At 37.8% G+C, this 21,552-nt stretch overlaps 1 protein-coding gene across 16 annotated transcripts in view; it reads left to right on the top strand.

The window, feature by feature from the left end:
• EIF4G3 (eukaryotic translation initiation factor 4 gamma 3) overlaps positions 1-21,552 on the top strand; it is a 313,469-nt gene that overhangs the window by 107,092 nt on the left and 184,825 nt on the right. For 14 of the 16 annotated variants that reach the window (XM_042998050.1, XM_042998046.1, XM_042998035.1 and 11 more), the window contains one exon: positions 5,568-5,696. The exons of 1 other annotated variant lie outside the window; for it this stretch is intronic. Coding sequence is in view for 12 of the 15 variants with exons in the window: in XM_042998035.1 (XP_042853969.1) it covers positions 5,568-5,696 (129 nt within the window). In the remaining 3 variants the exon portion in view is untranslated. Of the gene's footprint in view, positions 1-5,567; positions 5,697-8,300; positions 8,513-21,552 lie in introns of those variants that run through there. One more of the 16 variants, XM_042998045.1, reaches the window with a different exon arrangement.

Genomic DNA, 21,552 nt, shown 5'->3' with positions numbered 1-21,552 from the left:
AGTAGTGCAATTGCTGGGTCGTAGGGTAGTTCTATTTTTAGTTTTTTGAGGAACCTCCATACTGTTTTCCAGAGTGGCTGCACCAGCTTGCATTCCCATATAAGGAAATTTTTAATGTAGTAATAGCATAATACTTATGGCTTTGGCAAAATGCATTTTCTTCTTCTCTCAAACACTTGTATTGGCTGATACAGTACTCTTAAAGCACACTCAAGAGTTTTCAGGGAAAAACAAACCATATGAACACTAACCTTTATCTGAAATCATTGATGTGTTTTTTTCCCCATATTTGTTAGTATATAGAAGAATTTCTTAACAGTTCCAAATAGTGTATGTTTTTTTTTTATTCCTGAGTATTTAACATATCAATTTCTATTGATAACAGCCCAAATTTATATATTTTTATGTCCTTTGTTTACTTATGTTACTTTATTTTCCCATTATTTGCTGTTTCTGCCTTTTTCTCTTTGTAGTGCTCTTGGGTATCTTTGTAAAAAAAATTTTTTTAATGTTTATTTTTGAGAGAGAGAGTGAACAGGAGCAGGGGAGGAGGAGAGAGAGAATCCCAAGTAGTCCCTGCACTGACAATGCAGAGCCTGATGTGGGGTTTGAACCCACATACCGTGAGATCATGACCTAAGCCAAAATCAAGAGTTGGATGCTTACCCTACTGAGCCACCCAGGTGCCCCTGAATATATCTTTATGTTCCTAATTTTTGAAGTGAGATTTTTTTTCTTTAGAATATGTGGCCCAAACTGGAATCATTTTTTGGGCATGGTTTTAAGGCAGTTGTGACTCATTGTTCTGTCGTTTTGGAGACAAGGTAAACTCCTTCACAGTACCTATGTCCTGTTGCCTTCTAATAGTGGGGTAAAGCTTTTTCGTTTTTTTGTTTTTTGTTTTTTGTAGATTTTACTTTCTTTATTACTTTTTTTTAAGTTCATTTATTTTTGAGCAACAGACGGAACACGAGTGGGGGTGAGGCAGTGAGAGGGAGAGACAGTATCCGAAGCAGACTGTAAGCATTAAGCTTTTAGCACAGTGCCCGACATGGGGCTCGAACTCATGAACCGTGAGATCATGACCTGAACTGAAGTCGGATGCTTAATGAACTGAACCACCCAGGTGCCCCTGTAAATTTTACTTTTGTTATGATATACATGTAGTAATATTTTAAAATATTTACTTATTTTTATTTATTTATTTTTAAATAACCACCCAGGGTGGGTTTTTTAATGTTTATTTACATATTTTTCAGAGAGAGCGTGAGAGTGCACATGCCCGCATGCGCTGGTGTGAGAAGGAAGGGTCAGTGAGAGGGAGACAGAATCCCAGGCAGGCTCTGAGCTGTCAGCTCAGATCCTGATGTGGTACTTGAACCCACGAAGCACGAGATGATGACCTGAGCCAAAGTCAAGAGTAGGACGCTTAACGACCGAGCCACCCAGGCGCCCTTATATTTATTTATTCTTAATCAACAATAATTTATTTTTACATTTCCTGTATTGTTAATGATTTATTATCCTCAGTAAATTTAATCTTTGATTGTTTTATCAGGATGGATTGGAGAATTTAGCTTACATGGATTTTATATAGCTAACTTCTTTGCTATCACTATTTGATTGTGTGAATTTTTTTTTTTTTTTAAGTTTTAAAAAGTTTTCATTTAAATTCCAGTTAGGTAACATACAGTCTGATATTAGTTTATTATGTACAATATAGTGATTCAACCCTTCTATGTAACACCTAGTGCTCATCAAAGAGCTACTTATTTTCACCTTCATAATCATGTTTTTGAGGTTAAGTATGCAGCAAGGTCTTCTAAATGTATGCACACCAGTGGCTTTTTCAGATGTTTTGGCAAAGTAGACAAATATGTAGGTTACTGTTTTGTAGCAAACCCATCATAACTGTGTTAATAGCTTTTTGGGGGAAGATTTTCCAGATTAATTTGAAAAATAAAATTCCTTGGTGATAGAGGAGGTGAACGATCTCCTAATGTTAGTACAGAAGATTTGGGATTTGATTGTGCATTTGCAGAAGTAACTCAGAGTAGGGAAACTCCTGACTTTACTGATGTTTTACATTTATTTTTCCATTCTTTATTCTTATTATTAGAGGTCCAAATATTAGAAAGAATGTACAATATGATGAATAAATCACAACTTGTTTATTTTACAAAAATATAAATATTTTAATTCAGTTCTGTATTATGGCCATTGTCTTCCTTTAAAATATTGCTGACTAGTTTTATCTAACTATAGCTAAAAACCATAACTTAGGAATCAGTTCTTGGACCAAACACCCAAAAGAGATATCTGCTATTCTCATTGTGTAAATTTCTCATGTTAAAAATAAAGGGGCCCCTGGGGTGCTCCGTCAGTTGTGTCCAACTTTGGATTGGGTCATTAATCTTGTGGTTCGTGATTTCGAGCCCCATATCAGGCTCTGTGCTGACAGGTTAGAGCCTGGAGCCTGCTTCAGATTTTGTGTCTCCCTCTCTCTCTGTACCCCTCCCCAACTTGTGCTCTGTCTCTGTCTCTCTCTTTCAAAAAGAAATAAATTTTTAAAAAATTAAAAAATCCAAAACTAAACATTAAACATTTTTAAAAGTCCATTTTGATATCTTATTTTAGCCAGATATTAAAATAACTTCTCAACCATGTGAAATAAGAGTATACATTTACAAAGCCTTGTCAGGGAGAAATTTGCTTGCAGGAACTCTTCATTTCTAGTTACTGGTTTTCTAAAGTAGATGTTTAAATAGTAATCCAGTTTTTATCCTTTGAATAATTTTCCTGAGATTTATAATTGCTATAGCATTTCACAGTAAACTTCATTCCCTTATAAATGTAATTTTCAGTCAGAAGTGGAAAGAACATTTTGAAGAAAATCATAAAGCCGTAACAAGAAAAATTAACAGTTATTTTAAGTCTTAAACTTGCGTCACATTTTAGCATCACTCATATCTCTTTTATTTAGCCTGTAAGCTTTTTGCCTCTAGTTAGTTCTCTGTGAATCCATTTTATTTCAGCATTGGGGTCAGTCAGGTTTTAAAGCTGTTTTACATAGACATAAGGAATTCTAAAGTTGGGTTACCAGGGAGTAGACTTTCTTCAGAGATTCTGACTGAGGGAATTCCAGGAAAAGCGAGTATCATTTGGAAACCACTTTCCTTTCTATCTGGAGAGACTTCTTTTTTTTTTTTTTTTTTTTTTTAAACGTTTATTTATTTTTGAGACAGGGAGAGACAGAGCATGAACAGGGGAGGGGCAGAGAGAGAGGGAGACACAGAATCTGAAACAGGCTCCAGGCTCTGAGCTGTCAGCACAGAGCCCGACGCGGGGCTTGAACTCACGGACCGTGAGATCATGACCTGAGCCGAAGTGAGACGCTTTAACCGACCAAGCCACCGAGGCGCCCCGAGAGTTCTTAACTGTGAGAGAAATCAGGGAATCTGAGACTTGGAAGGAGAAAATATCTAATTGAATGTTACAATTTCTTTGAATTATGGATGCAGGCAATATCTATCATTAGTTTTTATTTTTTAATATATTATAAAGAACATATATTACTATATCACAAACTTATCTTTATATTTTCATATATATATATTTCAATATAATTGGTTTTATCATAATCCTATATATTTTATGCATTTAAAGATATGATTCCAGTGTGCCTGGGTGGCTCAGTTAGTTAAGTGTTCGACTCTTGATTCTGGGTCAGGTTATGATCTCACCGTTTTGTGAGTTTGAGCCCTGCATTGGACTCTATGCATTGACTTGGGGAGAACCTGCTTGGGATTCTCTGTCTCCCTCTCTCTCTGCCCACGGCCCCCCCCCCCCCGGCTCAAAATAAATAAATTTTTTAAAAATTAAAAAAAATATATGATTCTAGGGGCACACGGGTGGCTCAGTTAGATAAGTGTCCATCTCTTGATTTTGGTTCAGGTCATGAACCCATGGTTTGTTAGATCAAGCCCTGCATTAGGCTCTGCAGTGACAGCATGAAACCTGCTTGGAATTCTCTCTCTCCCTCTCCCTCTCTACCTTCCCCCACTTGCATGTGCTCCCTCTCTCTCTCTCAAAATAATTGAATAAATATTTTAAAAATATGATTCTAGGAGAGGTCTGTAGTTTCTACTAGATTGTAAAAGCTTTCATGCCCCTCCCCCCCCCCCCCCCCCCATTTGAGGACTTCACCTTAAGGAGAATGGATTCTTTCATATTCGATGACTATAAAATTTGCCCCCCATTCATGGAGGTTTGCCAAACTTTCAGTCAGTGCTAGTCTGGGTTAGATTGTGGTTGAGAGTAGCTGGCTGGGATTCATTCATTGCTGGACATTGGAAAGGGGCCTGGGTAATGTAGTTTTATATCCATCATCATTGGCTAATGGGCAGTTTATTACCAGGAAAAAGTGGAAGAACGTAGTTTTTGTTTACATAGAAACATATGCTAATTATTTTTCTGTACAAGTTCATGATTATTGAACTATATTAGAAAATGAAAATGAGAAAAAAAAATACTTGTAACGCTTTCTGTTCAGATCTTGGTGTAAGTCATTACACATCTTTTTAATAGGACATATATACCTGCGAGTATGTGTAAATGCATGGGTATTTCATATATACTCATATATGTAGACATAGATTGTAGGCTTAGATATACATATAGAAATATGCAAACATGTGACTTTACATGTATATTTAGGTGTACTGTTTTAAAAACAAAAATGAGATGGGTTGCCTGAGTGGCTCACTTGGTTAAACATCCTACCCTTGGTTTTAGCTCAGGTCACGATCTCATTGTTTCACGAGTTCAAGGCCCACATTGGGCTTCTCACTGACAGTATGGAGCCTGCTTGGTATTCTCTGTCTTCTTCTCCCTCTGCCCCTCCCCCACTCACGCTGTCTGTGATTCTCTCAAAATAAATGAATAAACTTTAATACGAAATCCAAAATCCAAAAATAAAAAAAAAGATGAGAGTATACTCTATAAATAATTTGCCCCATTTTTGGTTCAGATTTGAGGTATAATTTACATAATGTAAAATTCACCTTGTAGTGTGCAGTTTTGTGAGTTTTGACGAACACAGAGAGACATGTAATCCCCACTACAGTCAAGATACAGAACAGTTATTTCACTCCAGAAATCTCCTGTGTCCATTCTGTAGTCATCCACTTCCTCTTGCAATCATTTTTCTTTTTTTGTTTCTTTTACAAAATGTCCTAGAAGTGGCATTGTATTAAAACTAAACAATATTTAGTTTCAAATGTACCTTCTTGCATTTAGCATAATTTTGCCTTTAAGGTTTGGTTTTAGATTGTGCTTCAAGAATCTTTTGTCAAACTGATGGTAATAGTCATGCTTCCCCCCCCCCCCCCCCCCCCCAAGCATTTTATTGCTTCATTTTGAAATTTTAAGCCTTTAGTCAGTCTGGCACTTATTTTAGTATAAATTATGAGACAGATAGTTCATTTTAAAAATTAACCAGTTCAGCTGTATTTATTAAGATTGAGTTACTAATATAAAGCTCTTACTAAATATTGATTTCCTCACAGGTAACACAAGTAGCAAGACAACCGGGACCCCCGACCCCTTCCCCTTATTCAGCACATGAAATAAACAAGGGGCACCCAAATCTTGCGGCAACGCCCCCGGGACATGCATCGTCCCCTGGACTCTCTCAAGTAAGATAAACTTCTTTATTTTTAAGGAAATTTCCATATAAAAGTAGTGTTTCTGTTTTTTTAAGGCAAACTTCTGAGCAGTAACATACAATGTTACTTGAAGAGTAATTTGTTTTAATATTTTTAGATATACCTCTCATTGTGGCTACTGACAGTTTTAATACAGTTTCATTATGGAGTCATTCAAAAGGAACTGTCAGTGATATTTAGTTTTCCTTTGTGTTGTTCAAGAAATTAGAGTATGATTCTAAAGTCCATTAAAAACCACACAAAGCACTTTTTTGCTTTTCAGTGTGCAATCTAGTCTTCCTTCTCTTTTTGATGGAGTGGTGATGGTTATTTTCTACTTAAAAAAAAATGTTGGGTGTTTTTACCTCTTGAGTAATTGTGGTGGGCTTCTTTGTTGGTTTTTGAGTTCATAAATAGGTTATTGGACTGTCTTAGGCTTAAAATTAGGTTGAACTATTAAATAGTGAACTCCATGGTGTATTTCCAATTAGCAGGTGCAGGGACATTGAAACACTGTTGTAAAAAGTCACTGTGGATCGCCCGCATTTTAAGCCATTTTTCAAGATCTTGATTAGCTTGTACCAGTCCACCATTACATGCTTGTTTTGGGCTCCTTATGGTGAAGAGCATGCTATAATTATGACGTGTCTTCGTGGAATGTGGAGAGGGTCAGGCCATTTGACCCATGCCATTTCAGACTGTCAGTGTTTATACATAACTGCCCCTTTTATTTAAAAAAAAAAAAAAAATTTTTTTTTAACGTTTATTTATTTTTGAGACAGAGACAGAGCATGAATGGGGGAGGGGCAGAGAGAGAGGGAGACACAGAATCGGAAGCAGGCTCCAGGCTCTGAGCCATCAGCCCAGAGCCCCACGCGGGGCTCAAACTCACGGACCGTGAGATCGTGACCTGAGCTGAAGTCAGACGCTTAACCGACTGAGCCACCCGGGCGCCCCACAACCACCCCTTTTAAAAATGAAAGCTTACAACATTATTTTCAGTTGTCACTTCCATATTTTAGGCCTTTAAAAAATTGTTTTTAGTTCATTTATTTTGAGAGAGAGAGAGCAGGAATGAGCATGAATGGGGAGGGGCAGAGAGAGAAAGAGACAATCTTAAGCACGCTCTGCACTGACAATACGGAACTCATACTCACAAACTGTGAGATCATGACCAGAGCTGAAACTAAGAGTCACATGCTTAACTGACTGAGCCACCCAGGCACCCCTACTTTAGGCCTTTTACACCCTATAGAATAAGAGAGATAAGGTATTACTTATTAAAAATAATGTTAAACGCTGGTGATTATTAGGGGCTATTTAATGTTCATTTAAAGACTCTAGAACAGGGGCACCTGGGTGGCTCAGTTAGTTAAGCATTTGACTTTGGCTCAGGTCACGATCTAGTGGTTTGTGGGTTCAAGCCCCTCATCAGGCTCTCTGCCTGACAGCTCAAAGCCTGCAGTCTGCTTCAGATTGTGTGTCTCCCTCTCTCCCTGCCCCTCCCCCACTCACACTTTCTCTCTGTCTCTGTCTCTCTCTCTCTTAAAAATAAATAAACATAAAAAAAATTTTTTTAAAGACTGCAGAACATTTGGAGAAGGAATCTATAACTTGCCAAACCATGATTGATATTTTAAGAAATATATACATTAATTTGGACTTAGTACTATGCTTAAACTAAGTTTACATCATTCCTATTTAATTTTTAGTTTTAAAGCTAAAATTTGTCAAAATGAACTCTTAATTGTTTAAAATTAGGTTCTTGTGTTGGTTTTCATGGCACTGATGAGAACACTCACGCTGTTGATAATGGTATTTTAGTTGGAGTCTAATCAGGAGGGAAAAACCATTTGGTAATTTGAATGGGGAAGGTTTCATATAAAAGGTTATTCACGGGATACCTGTCTGGCTCAGTAAATAGAGCATGTGACTCTTGTTTGATTTTGAGGTTGTGGGTTCAAGCCCCATGTTGGGTGTAGAGATTACCTAATAAAAGAGAATTCAGTATAACGAATTGGAATGATGAGCGATTGGCTTATTAAAGAAAGAGAACTCTAGAAAATATACAAGTAGCAAATACAAGAAGCAGATGCTTCTCCTGGGTCTGAGACAGAATACAAATGGGAGAACCTCCTTCTCCAGGGCTGATAATGGAGAGTGCACGGCTGTGGCTTACCTAATAGTAGAGAAATCAGTGTAGTATTATACCAGTGGAATTTGCTAAAAATCCTACCTGTGGAACTTGCTGGAAATTCACCCCATGGGCTGTTGGGGAGTGCTGGATCCTCTAGTGCCAATCTCTTATAGCAAAGAAGTGCTGCAGTGTGCAGTGGCTAGAGGCTCCTTGTTATACCATCTCTGTTTATCCTAGATACTTCAGGTAACCATGGTTACGCTGGATCATAGGTCCCATGTGGTAGAGCAACTTGTATCACAACCTAAACTTGCTGCAGAGTCTTCTTTTGTTTGGTTCTTCACTCAAAATTGGAAATCCTCTAGGGGACTTTTTAGGAAGGTCAAAGTGTAGCACGTTCATACGTAGTATATGTTGTTTTTAAAATTCATAGAAGGCCAGCCAAGTCTTGTGTTTGTTTTTGCTTTTTTTCCCCCTTGGTAGTGTTAGGTAAGAGACTTCTCCCCCATCTTGGGTTGAGGTCCAGACCTTGTTGAATAGGGCATGATGTGACTCACTGAATGTTAGAGAAGTTGTTGTGGTGCCACATCGGTGGAATTTACTAGAAATCTACCCTCTGCAGTTTGCCACAATTCTTCCTTCTAGAGTACTCAGGGAAAGCTCTTCACAGGTAGGTTTCTTAGAGGAGGTATTTTGCTACAAAACTGCCTAAGAAAATAATAGAGGCAACTGTTGACCACCGGGTACTGCTGGCCGCTGCTCATTGCTGTAGAAGCCTGGCATTGAAGATGCTGTGCAGTCTAGGGCAACTGATCACTGGAGAAGCCAAGTGATTTGTAAGCCAGATAGGAACCAGGAATCAAAACTCTTTCCTTCTGCAGTATTTCTATAGGTCCCTCTATTGACAAAGCTTAACACTGTGTCAGCTGGAAGGGGAAAATATTTTAAAATTTTACAAATACATATTAAGGAACCCAGATCCATGTTGACTATATAGGCAAACAAGGTAAGTTTTGAGCCTCAGAGGAAAGTACTGATCACTGTAACATAAGGGGAAAACTTATTTTCAGTTTCTCATTCTTATTATTATAAGTTATGATTTGACCTGGGCAGTTGGCTGAAAGCACTTAAGTTTTCTGAAAGACCTTGCTGCTTGAAAATGCAAAGTTTGCATTTAAAAATAGTGATCTTGCTGTGGTCTCAGTTGTTGAGCCTACCATTGCCTTTGTGTGTGCCATTTATTGCCTTTAGAAGTCAGAGCACAAGAATCCTAGGAGTATGGTCACCAAGTATTATCTTGCTTTTCTTTGTGGTCTGTTTTGCTACCATAATTCCTAATTTGATGAAGGAATCCACTAAATCGCACCTGGTTCACAGTCCCCTTTTTCTCTTTCCTTTCAGACACAGGTAGACTTACATGGATTCATTTGCTTCCTAACAGTGTCTTAACATGTGTTGATAGAGTGAGGAAGTTTTTCTGAATTGGCATGCTTGGAAAATTGAGGATTTCTGTGGGAAACGTGGTCTCCTTAGGTTTAACAGTTGATATGTTCGTGGATCATAATGGAACTCATAGCCTTCAAAACAGAAGAAAAATGTATTACAGGCTTGGACTGTCAACAGAACTGGTTTCTGGGGCTTGGTCTTTCTCTTTCTGGTTACATGATGTCATTATATAGGTGAGAATTAGAGTCCTACCACCCTTTAAGAGAGTTGTTATGAAGATTATATAAAATCCTGCCTTAGAATAGGAGATGCTAATTACTTTCAGTAAGTGGCTTTTTATTATTTTCATGCCTGTCAGACTTGGTTCTCCTCAGGATTTATATGTGTGTGTGCAAGTGAATGAATGTCTAACTGCTCTAATTTAGCTATGTGACTGGTATTAGTGTGAAATTCAGAAGCTCTCCCCAAGAGTTTGAGATATTTTCCAAGTCTTTGCTTATCTCCTGCGTTGGCTTATCCATTCCAGGATAAGAGAAGAAGCCAACCTTGGTCATTTTCTGTTAGCAGTAATGTGGTTTATTCTTGTGCACAAATCAACTCAAGACTAGAATAAGGAAACTTTTTTGATGTTTCATTTATTTTTGAGAGAGAGAGAGAGAGAGAGCGCACGCAAGAGCAAGAGCAATCTGGGGAGGGGCACATAGAGGGAGACACAGAATCCGAAGCAGGCTCCAGGCTCTGAGCCGTCAGCACAGAGCCCGATGCGGGGCTTGAACTCACAGACTGTGAGATCATGACCTGAGCTGAAGTCAGAAGCTCAACCGACTGAGCCACCCAGGCACCCCAAGGCACATGGCCTTTTTAATGAGTCTCCCCTTTCCTCTGTGAATTTTTTTTTTTTTCAAGTGATTGTGTTTGTGACTCAATGTTTTAACACAAAATGAACCTATTAGGGTCTAAATGAATGTAGCTAAGTTGAAGAAAAGTGAATTTCATAGCTTTGAAACATAAAAGAGAGAAATTGTAGAAAATTGCTCCCAGGCGGTTTCTTAAATCATCAGTGGCAACCTCTTCACCTGCTTCTTTGCCTTTGAGATAAGATTTTACGTATGTATGTGCATGTACGTCCACATGTGAAATTTAAGGTTTTATTTGTATTTTCCTTTGTTACATGACTTCTGAATCTTTCCACTCCTCTCCCCTCTGGTGATTTTGTTTAATCAAAGTAAAAAACTTTGGACTATTACACTATAAAAGACTAATAGTTAAAAAAAATGTTCTTTTCTTTTTTTTTAAGAGAGAGCGAGTGTGTGAACGGGGGAGGGAGAGATTGAAAGAGAGAATATCTTAAGCAGGCTCCATGCTTAGTGTGGAGCCTAATGCAAAGCTCCATCCCATAACCCTGGGATCATGACCTTAACCAAAATCAAGAGCTGGATGCTTAACCTACTAAGCCACCCAGGCACCTCAAAATGATGTTTTCAAAGTTCAGTCAATTTGACACAGTCTTTTAAGGTGTGGATTCTTTTCAGTTACCCTAAAATGGCAGCCCTTCAACAGTCACTAAATCCAGAATGCATTTATGAAGGAAATGGTCAGGAATTTGGAATTTAAAAAATATCTTTTGGGGCATATTTCAAAGTAAGTAGAAAAATACCCTCTCCCAGCAGTCAGGGGACTTAAGAGTCTCAGCCCTGCCAGTATTATTTCCAAGTTTCACCCAGTGGAAGTTCTTTGTAATGCTCAGTTTTTCTCATTGTAAACAAGAGCTTCATATTAAATGAGAACTAAATTCCCTTTAAGATCTTCATAGGTTTTAGGGGCACCTGGGTGGCTCAGTCAAGTGTTCGATTTCGGCTCAGGTCATGATCTCATGGTTCGTGAGTTCGGGCTTTACGTCAGGCTCTGTGCAGACGGCTCAGAGCCTGGAGCCTGCTTCAGATTCTGTGTCTCCCTCTCTCTCTGCCCTCCCTGCTCATGCTCTGTCTCTCTGTCTCTCTCAAAAATAAACGTTAAAAAAAAATGTACAAAAAAAAAATGAGAACCACTTATTAAAAAAAAAAGTCTTCATAAGTTTTAGAAACTAATTCAGAGGAGCCAATTCTTATTATGAAAATCTTTTGTATTGTGTATTTTTAAATTTAAAGTTAGGTAGACTTTTATACTGTTTTATTTTTTATCTTTGAAGAAAATATCAGGAGTTTGTTATTTGCATTATCTTAAGCAAAACAAAAATGTTTTCTACTTATTGCTTAATTGTAGTTAAACATTTGCTTCTTAACTCAGTTAATTTTTGTAGATTTGAGCTAAATTACAAAATAAGGAGACCAGGCTGGCACTGATTATCAGGTTCAACATCTAGGCCTTTTCGTTTTTTCTCTTGATGTCACTGTGTGACTCCTAAGCTATGTTCACAGTAATTAGTGAGAAGGCGTGGTCAGAATATTGCCCAAGAAGTGGAGTGATAAATGTTTTCTGCCTGCTTTTCCTGGAAATTTCTTTTGGCTCTTCTTTCTTCTGGGAGATCGACTCAGTCATGTTTTGTAGTGGACTGAGAATGGTGAAGGTGTATGGTCCACTGGTTCGAGTCTTCATTGTCTCTTGAAATTCTAAGCAAAGGACTTCTCCATTGAGGTATGGTGATTGGTCGTGCTGCTGCTGCTGCTTCTTTTTTTCATTTTGTTAAGTTTTAAATTTTAATTTCAGTATGGTTAACACAGTGTTTTATTAGTTTCAGGTGTACAGTGTAGTGATTCAGCAATTCTGTACATTGCTCAATGCTCATCATGGTAAGTGTACCATGATATTTCTTTTAAACACTACAATTTTCGTGATTACTAAAGAGTGAGTTTTGAACAACTCTTCACTTTATCCAACTTCCAGACTTCAATTTCCTTTCAGAGGTCTTGTTTTATTACAGAAAATGTCTCATGTTGCTTTGCAGTTCTTGACCAATTATTTCAGGCTTTACAACTGCTTTTTCTTTATTATTAAGATAAATAATGATTTTATTTACTGCATGCAAGCTTTTATCTTTTTTTTATTTCTGTCATGAAGCAAAATCTGATTTGATAGCTATGACAGCCTTGCTGATAACCAGGATAAAATAGAGAAAGCTGTGAAAATTTTTATCACATTTTGTTATTGAAATAAAGGAGTATTGAATTTTCATAAAAAAAGAAAGCAAAGCAAAATTTGTTGTGTTTTACTCCCTTTCTCCCATGGAACACATTGTGGCTATCTAAGGAAGTATTTTTTGAAATGAGTGGTGTTTTGAAGCTGTATTCCTGGCACATAGGGGGATTTGATGTGGGTTCAGAAATCTGCAGTACTGACTCTATTGAGGGGGCCCTCCTGGTGCCAAATTGTTTGGTTTTTTCCCCCTCCCGTTGGTTATATGTGTGCTTAAAAATGTATACTTTGTTGAAAACCTCATCGCATATTGTCTTTAAAACACTTTGTCAATTAACATGCCTTTACAGATGTCATTAGTATAAAAGTTACAAGGACCTATAAAATATCCACATCATTTATGTTTGTGGTTTCATCTGGTACATGCTAAATAATTGTGGTAAGCTTTTTTCTTCTAATTGTTGAGATTTATTTGAATATTGGCATACTTGATTAGAGAACTTCACCTGTTCTGTCATTTTTTTGTTTTTATTAATAAAACAGTTGCAACCATCTTTATAAGGCAGGAGTTCACCAAATATTTTCCTGTCAGGGGAATTTGATTTTTTTATGCAGTCTTGTAACTTACCATGAAACATGCCTAAAGTAATTTTTATATGCTTGATTATACTTTTCATTGCATAGAGAAAAATCCCAGTGATTTTCTTTCAAAGTTTCTTTGGTTAGTTATTTCTAAATGTTGCAGCAAGGATGATAGGTAAGTTGTAATTATTATTCAGACTTTTCTCACCCTAAACTCCCATATTGTAGATTCTGTTTGGCAGATATGTAAGATGAGAACTTGTATTTTGAAATATTAAAGTATAAAGAGTGAAAGTTTTAAAATCCTACATTAAGTCAACATTGTTTTAGAAAGCCAAAGAATTTTGAAAGAATCAATCTGTAAAAACTGGTTGTGATTTCATACACATTTCTTCTGTTGTCTTTGATATAGGCTCCAGTTTTGTTGATGATGTTCATTTTTATATAAACTTTGTTAGGGAGGAAAAAGTTTAGGATTCTCTCTTTACATGTAGAGTTGCTTCTCTGGATACATCTTGTGAGCCTCCACTGCTGTGGCGGGCTGCGGCCGCCGCCGCCGCCGCCTCCTCCTCCTCCTCCTCCTCCTCCTCCTCCTCCTCCTCCTCTTCTTATTTGAGGATAGTTGACACACAATGTTACAATAGTTTCAGATGTACAATATAGTGATTCAGCAACCCTGTACCTTATACCGTGCTCACAAGTGTAGCTACCATCTGTCACCATATAAGGCTATTACAGTACCACTCACTGCATTCTCTATGGTGCACCATTTATTCCTGTGACTTAATTCATTCCATAACTGGAAGCGTACCTGTATCTCCCTCCTACTCCTCTTCACCCATTTCCCCTGTTTGTCTACCCCCCCCCTTCCCTTTGGCAACCATCAGTTTGTTCTTTGTATTTATAAGTCTGATTCTGCTTTTTCTTGATTTCTATGGCTACCACTCATCTGTTTTAATAGGTAGTGAATTCTCTCAGCATTTTCCTTGTAAGTTCACCCCTATGGAGTTTGACATTGCATTTGTTTCTCATGCTTTTAGAAGAGAGATTCACTTTATTGCCATCAATCTATTTTTTACCCAGCTGTGACATTCAGATTTTTTGGATTTTTATGGTTCTGAAATTGCAACTTCAACTCAGCTACAGAAATTAGCATATGCCAATAAATTTTGGGGTGGGAAATTGAACAAGTAAATTGTAAAGAAAGTCAGGAAGTGGAGCGGCCTGACAATTCAATCCAAAGTGCTTATGATATTTGCCCCAGAAATTCATATTCCATCTGTCTTAGTCTGCTTGGGCTGTTATAACAAAATACCAGAGACTGGGTGGCTTAAACGGTGACATTCATTTCTCATATTTCTGGATGCTGGGAAGTCCAAGATCGGGGTACTGTCTGCTTTGGTTCCTTATGAGGTCCTTCTTGGGTTGCAGAAGTCCACCTTCTTGTCATGTTCTATTCGTGGCAGAGAGGGAGAGACATGTAAGCTCTCTGGTGTCTCTTGTAAAGGCACTACTCCTACTCCCATCATGAGGCTCCACATCCCCATGACCTTATGTAAACCTAATTGTCTCTCAAAGGCCCTGTCTCCAAATATTACCATATTGGGGTATAGGGTTTCAATATATGAATTTTAGGGGATGAGTAAGGGAGATGCTCAACTCTATCCATGGCACTATTTGTGTGATTCAGAGAGCTTTGGGGGAAGTGGGCAGATAGGACTACAGGAGAAAGGTCAGCAGAAGGGGTAAGTACCATAGAGATATAGAGTATTGTCCTGAGTTTAATCATACAGATGGGTACATGGTGTTTATACATGATTAATGGCAGGGGAGAAGTTCAATTTGCAAGCAATGGAAAAAGCGAGAGAAGCTTAGGTGACCCTTGAATGACACAGGTTTGAACTGTGTATAGGTAGACTTTTTTTTTTTTATAAATACGGCGTAGTACTATATATGTATTTTCCTTACAATTTTCTTTTCTCTAGCTTACTGTATTATTATTATTATTATTATTTTAGAGAATGCAAGCAGAGGGAGAGAGAGAATCTTAAGCAGGCTCCTTACGGAGCCAAATTTGTTCAACCAAATGAGCCACCCAGGCACCCCTCTATCTTACTTTATTCTAAGAATACAGTATAATACATATAACATACAAAATACATGTTTATCCAAAGTATATGTCATTGGTGAGGCTTCTGGTCAACAGTAGGCTGTTTAGTGGTTAAGTTTTCAGGGAATCAAAAGTTGTATGTAGATTTTCAACTGTGAGGGAAGGTCAGTGCCCCTAATCCCTGAGTTCTTCAAGGGTCAACTGTATTTGTTTTGTCAAGGATCAGATTAAATTCATTTGAAGTGTTTTGCTAACTACAAAGTATAGTGTATAAAAAGCTAGCATCTTTATAGAACTAAAAATTGTGAATTTCAATGACTCAACAGTCAACGAAAAGCAGACAACACATGTAGTGTAGCTTTGCAGTAATTTTAAATTCTGTCAATGAAGGGCACCTGGGTTACTCAGTCATTTGAGTGTCTGACTCTTGATTTTGGTCATGATCCCAGGGTCATGGGATAGAACCCTGCATTGCACTCCATGTTAAGCATGGAGCATGCTTGGGATTCTATCTCTTTCCCTCTGCCTGTCTTTTCCACTCGAGTGCATACCCTCTCTCTCTAAGATAAGATAAAATTTAAAAAAATACAGTCAATGAATAGTGAAGGAAAGGTTAAGTTACAGTTAAAGCAAGTAGAATCAAGTAACTATGAACAATGAATATATATTGATATATGAAATGACTCCTAAAAATAAAATGTCATAATTTACTTACCAAAGTAACACATTTTTTCCTCAGTGCATAAATTTATTTACTATTTCTTTTTCTCACGTGTCCACTCACGCTGAAAGTTAGCTGAGAGGAAGAGATAAATCTGATTTTAAACTTAAAAAAAATTTTTTTTAATGTTTATTTAGTTTTGAGAGAGAGATAAAGCATGAACAGGGGAGGAACAGAGAGAGAGAGGGAGACACAGAATCCAAAGCAGGCTCTAGGTTCTGAGCTGTTAGCACAGAGCCCAATGCCAGGCTCGAACTTACAAACTACAAGATCATGACCTGAGTTGAAGTTGGATGCTCAAACGACTGAGCCACCCAGGTGCCCCTGATTTCAAACTTTTTTTTTTAATTTTTTTTTTTTTTTTAATGTTTATTTCTGAGACGGAGAGACACAGAGCATGAGTTGGGGAGGGGCAGAGAGAGAGGGAGACACAGAATCAGAAGCAGGCTCCAGGCTCCAAGCTGTCAGCACAACAGAGCCCGATGCGGGGATTGAACTCACAAACTGTGACACCATGACCTGAGCCGAAGCTGGTTGCTCAACCGACTGAGCCACCCAGGTGCCCCTCAAACTTTTTTTAAACAAAGATTTTAAGCAAACTTTAAAGCTGCTTGTTTATTTATGTATATATGTATATACCTACATGTGTAAGTAATCTCTATATCCAACGTGGGGCTCAAACTCATGACCCTGACATCAGGAATCACATACTCCTCCTACTGAGCCAGCCAGGCATCCCTGATTTTAAACTTTTTATCAGTTGATGTACCCTTATTGTTATTATTATTATTATTATTATTATTATGAATCATAAACTCTCAAACTATCTGAATTCTCCCTTTCTTATAGGGTATATTTTCTGTTTGCCCAGCATGTTGTTTCATAGGCACCTAAGTAGGTGATATATAGAAAAAAAAATATGTTGGCAATCCTTTGTTATACTTCACAGACAAAATTTCTTTAGTTTCCTGCCAGTGATACTCTACTTTCACATACTGCACTGTATTATTATGTTTTTAAAGTTTATTTATGTATTTTGAGAGAGAGGGAGAGAGGGCGAGGGTGAGCACGAATGAGGGAGGGGCAGAGAGCGAGAATACCATATAGGTTCTACACTGGCAGTACAGAGCCAGATGCAGGGCTTGAACCCACAAACTGTGAGATAATGGTCTGAGCCAAAATTCAAGAGTCAGACGTCTAACTGATTGAGGCACCCAAGTGCCCCCTCAATTCCTACTCTTGATCACCATTAAAATGCCTACCTTCTTTTACAGTTTATTTCCTAAATTTAGACCTGCCTGTTTAGTACAGTTAACAACACAACAACCGAAATAGTTTAGCAGTACAGCTGTTAATGTTTTGTCAGGGGAAAGAAAACAGTTGTACTAAGTATTTCAAATAGAGGGGATTTAATACATCGATTTCGTATGCCAGCTGATTGATTGTCAAGAGGATGCTGAGGCAATCCGGAGATTAATAACCACAGGAAGCAACGAACATCCCTAATGCTGAAGAAATGAGAGAGAAGTGGTGGTGTTGCCAGACCTAGGAACTTGGAGGAAGGGTCTTTTGGGACTGTTGCTTACACTTCTGAGAAGGGAGTTTGGTCCTTGGATAACAGAAACTAGGTACGAGAACTAGATGAGGCTGAGGCCGGTACTTCGAGTATCAAGTGTGCATACTGCTGCTGGCATTCTAATGGCTTTGAGAGGCTCTGATCTGAATGGAGCTGGTGTCTGGAGCCATGGAGGTAAAAGCAGCTTCCTACTTAGAGGGTAGGTTAGTGGTGAAAGACAATAGGTAAGTAACTGGCACATACAATGGTAAAAGGATATATAATTTCCTTACTAATAAAGAATAAGATGGAACCAGTAAACTCCAAGGATGCTTTTTTTTTTTTTGAAGGGGAGAGAGAGAGAGAGAGAGAAAGAGAAAGAAAGAGAGAGTGAGTGGGGGAGGGACAGAGAAAGAGGGGGAGAGAGAGAATCCCAAGCAGTCTCCGCACTTGTCAGCGCAGAGCCCAACGCAGGGCTCAAATCCATGAACCAAACTGTGAGATGATGACTTGAGCTAACGCCGTCAGGAGTTGGACACTCAACCGAGCCACCCAGGTGCCCTTAAACCCCAGCGAATTTAGTAAATGTATGAAAGATGATAATGCCAAGTAAATGTGATAACATAGTAGGACTGTGAAATATGTTAGTCACTATATAATAATAATGAAGTTAAATTCCTCTATTAAACAGTGATTCAGATTGGTCAAAAACCAAAATTTAGGTATATGCATTTAAACATGATGCAGAAAGATTGAAAACAAATGTATGGAACCATTAATAGGAAAATGCTAATGAAAGGAACACAGACTTAAGCGACCTTTACAAGTCAACATAGAATTCAAGGCCAAAAACTGTGGGAGAGAAATAATTCCTACAGTGCAAGATTCAATTTCTAGATGTAACATCATGAACTCTTATTTTCTTAATTTGTTGAGAATATAAGGCAAATGTAAAATGAAATGATCAGATCCATAATTAATTAGTGTGGGAGAGTGACATCTCAGAGAAGTGGACAGACCCGTAAGTATAATCATGGAGATCAGGTGTTCATAAACTATGGACTAAGGGCAAAAGCTGGCCCCTCTCCTGTTTTTGGTACGTAAAGTTTTACTAGAACCCAACCGTAGTAATTTATTTATGAGTTTTGTTTTTGTGCTACAGCTGCAGAGTTGAATAGTTGCTAGAGATTGTATGGCCTGCAAAGCCTAAAATATTTACTGGCTGGACCTTTGTAAAAAAAAAATTTGCCAACCTCTCACATAGATGAGCACATCTAAGCTCTAAAGATCAGCTGGTAAGAATTTGGGTTTTGTGGGTCGTATAGTCTTTTGCTTATTATTCTGCTCCCACTCTTTTCCCTTTCTTCTCTCCCCTTCCCCTCTGTCAGTCCCCTCATCACCCTTTTTCCTGGCTCCCCTCCTCCACCTTCTCCTTTTCCCTTTAAATACGTAGAAATCTTGTTTAGCTGTCCTTTCAAAAACACGCGCCAAGGCCATAGTTTGTCAATTTCTGATATAGCTAAATCACACAAATAGTAAGGTTGTTTTTATTTAAATCCATATAGCTTTACACATATATAAATTTTATATATATATGTATGTCAGCAGAAAAATATATGGATGAGAAATTTTGGACATAGTTAATCATGAAAAAATGAGGGTATCAGTGACTTGAACATCATAAATATCAAACTTTAATAATATGTAGGTAACTTTTTAGTGATTCAATTAAGATAGAAGATTTAAAAACCAACTGATTATTTATTTTTTTAATGTTTTTAATTATTTTTGAGACAGAGACAGAGCATGAGCAGGGGTGGGGCAGAGAGAGGGGGAGACACAGAATCTGAAGCAGGCTCCAGGCTCCCAGCTGTCAGCACAGAGCCCGACGCGGGGCTCGAACTCAGAGTGTGAGATCATGACCTGAGCCAACGTCTCATGCTCAACTGACTGAGCCACCCAGGTGCCCCCGCAACTGATAATTTAAATGAAATAATTTTAAATTTTTTAAAACACCTTTTGTTAACTAAGGTCATGCTTTTTTTTTTTATTTTCTCAAATACTTAAGGGGCATTTACAAAATTTGATCATGTTAGGCTAAGAGAAAAATGTTAAATTTCAATCATATTTACATCCTTTCCTGAATATGTGACAGAATTAGAGCTTAATAACAAAAGAATAACAAAATCTAAGTTATATGTTTAAGCTAAAACTCTGCACAATTATTTTAACATAATTGTTGTTTAAAACAATTTTTTTTATGTTTGTTTATTTTTGAGAGACAGACACAGTGTGAACAGGGGAGGAGCAGAGAGAAAGGGAGACACAGAATTCCAAAGCAGGCTCCAAGCTCTGCGCTGTCAGCGCAGAGCCTGATGCAGGGCTCAAACTCAGAACCCACGAGCTCATGACCTGAGCCAAAGTTGGACACTCAACTGACTAAGCCATCCAGCCCCCCCCCCCCCATAATTATTGTTTTTTAAAAAAGTGTATCAGGGGGCTCCTGGGTGGCTCAATTGGTTGAGCATCCAACTTCACCTCAGTTCATGGTCTCATGGTTTGTGCGTTCAAGCCCTGCATCAGGCTCGCTGCTGTCAGTCCAGAGCCTGCTTTGGATCCTCTGTCCCCTCTCTCTTTGTCCCTCTCCCACTCACACTCTCTCTCAAAAATAAAGAAACATTAAAAAAAAATAAAAAAGCCTATAAGAATTAGAATTTGTTTTAGTTGAACATAATTTTACACTTCGCATAATCTTAACATAATGTAGGAGTAAATAACAAAATCTGTTTATTTGGAAATTTTAAAATCTCTTGAATTAAACATAAAATAAAACAGAATGTTGTCTTTTGAAATGACAGATACCACTTTGTATAAGATTTTGTGAATCTTACTCATAAGCTTGATATGTTATTCAGAGGAAAATGTATAGCCTTAAAGGCATATAGAAGATAGAAAAATTGAAAATAAATGGGTATGCCTGGGTGGCTCAGTTAAGCGTCGGACTCGTGATTTCAGACCAGGGTTCCTGGGTTCAAGCCCCATGTCTGGCTCTGTGGCTCTGTGCTGATGGTGCGGAGCCTGCTTAGGTTTCTAGCTCTCTCCTCTCTCTGCCATTTCCCCACTTGTACTTTCTGTCTTTCTCTCAAAATAAATAAATTGAAAAAAAAAAGAAAGAAAAATTAAATAAATGAACAAATGATCTGAGTGGAAGATTGCTATATTGTACTTTGGGGGACTGTAAGTTTTCTTTAATGCATACCTATTCTTAGTGTACTTCTTGTTATGATGGTGTTGATTGTAAATACAGCTATAAATTGCCATAGTGCATTATCTGTTTTAACACAGAACTTTTGTGTAGTAACTACCTTTCCTTATAATTATTTCCAGCTTTGAATTGGCCACCTTTTATCTGCTGTCATTTAGAATATGCTTTTGAGTTTAACAAACTTGATAATGGGTTCAGAAAAGTGTGTGTGTGTGTGTTAGAGAGAGAGAGAGAATATGTTTGCATGTCACTAAGGATTAGCGATATTGAACATCTTTGCATGTGCTTATTGGCCATTTGTATATATTCTTTGGAGAAATGTCCATTCAAGTCCTTTGCCCACTTTTTAATTGTTTTGTGTTGTTGTTGCTGTTGAGTTACAGGAGTTCTTTATATTTTCTAGATCTCACTTCCTTATCATATATATGCAGTCCTCAATTGCCTTTTCATACTGTTGACATTGCCCTTTGCACAGAAATTTGAATTTCGATTAAGCCTGATTTATCTGTTTTTTCTCTTGTTGCCTGTGCCGTTGGTGCCATAATGAAGAAGCCGTTGGCAAACCAGTTATTTTGTTAAACTAAATGTAGACTATTGAATTTCGTAGTAACTTTAAAATTTTTACGTATATAGAGATTTTGTCCTTTGGGAAAACAGTAGCAGGTTTAGAGAAAAAGGTCTTGGGTTACCAAGAGGAAAGGTAGGTTTAGAAGGAATGATAGATACACTTACTAGTGTATGAGTAACAGGTGCCAATAACAACTTTATCGGAGTGAGAACAATCACTAAAAATCCAGCTGCTTATGTTCAAAAAGACATAGAAGAATTCCAAGGCCTGTTAATAGAGTTCATCGAGTATATTAAGGTTCATGTTGGGAGTTAGGGAAGTTGGATACCGA

This window comes from Panthera tigris, chromosome C1 (assembly GCF_018350195.1).
Source record: "Panthera tigris isolate Pti1 chromosome C1, P.tigris_Pti1_mat1.1, whole genome shotgun sequence".
Taxonomy (NCBI): domain Eukaryota; kingdom Metazoa; phylum Chordata; class Mammalia; order Carnivora; family Felidae; genus Panthera; species Panthera tigris.
This window is presented reverse-complemented; position numbering and strand designations above follow the sequence as displayed.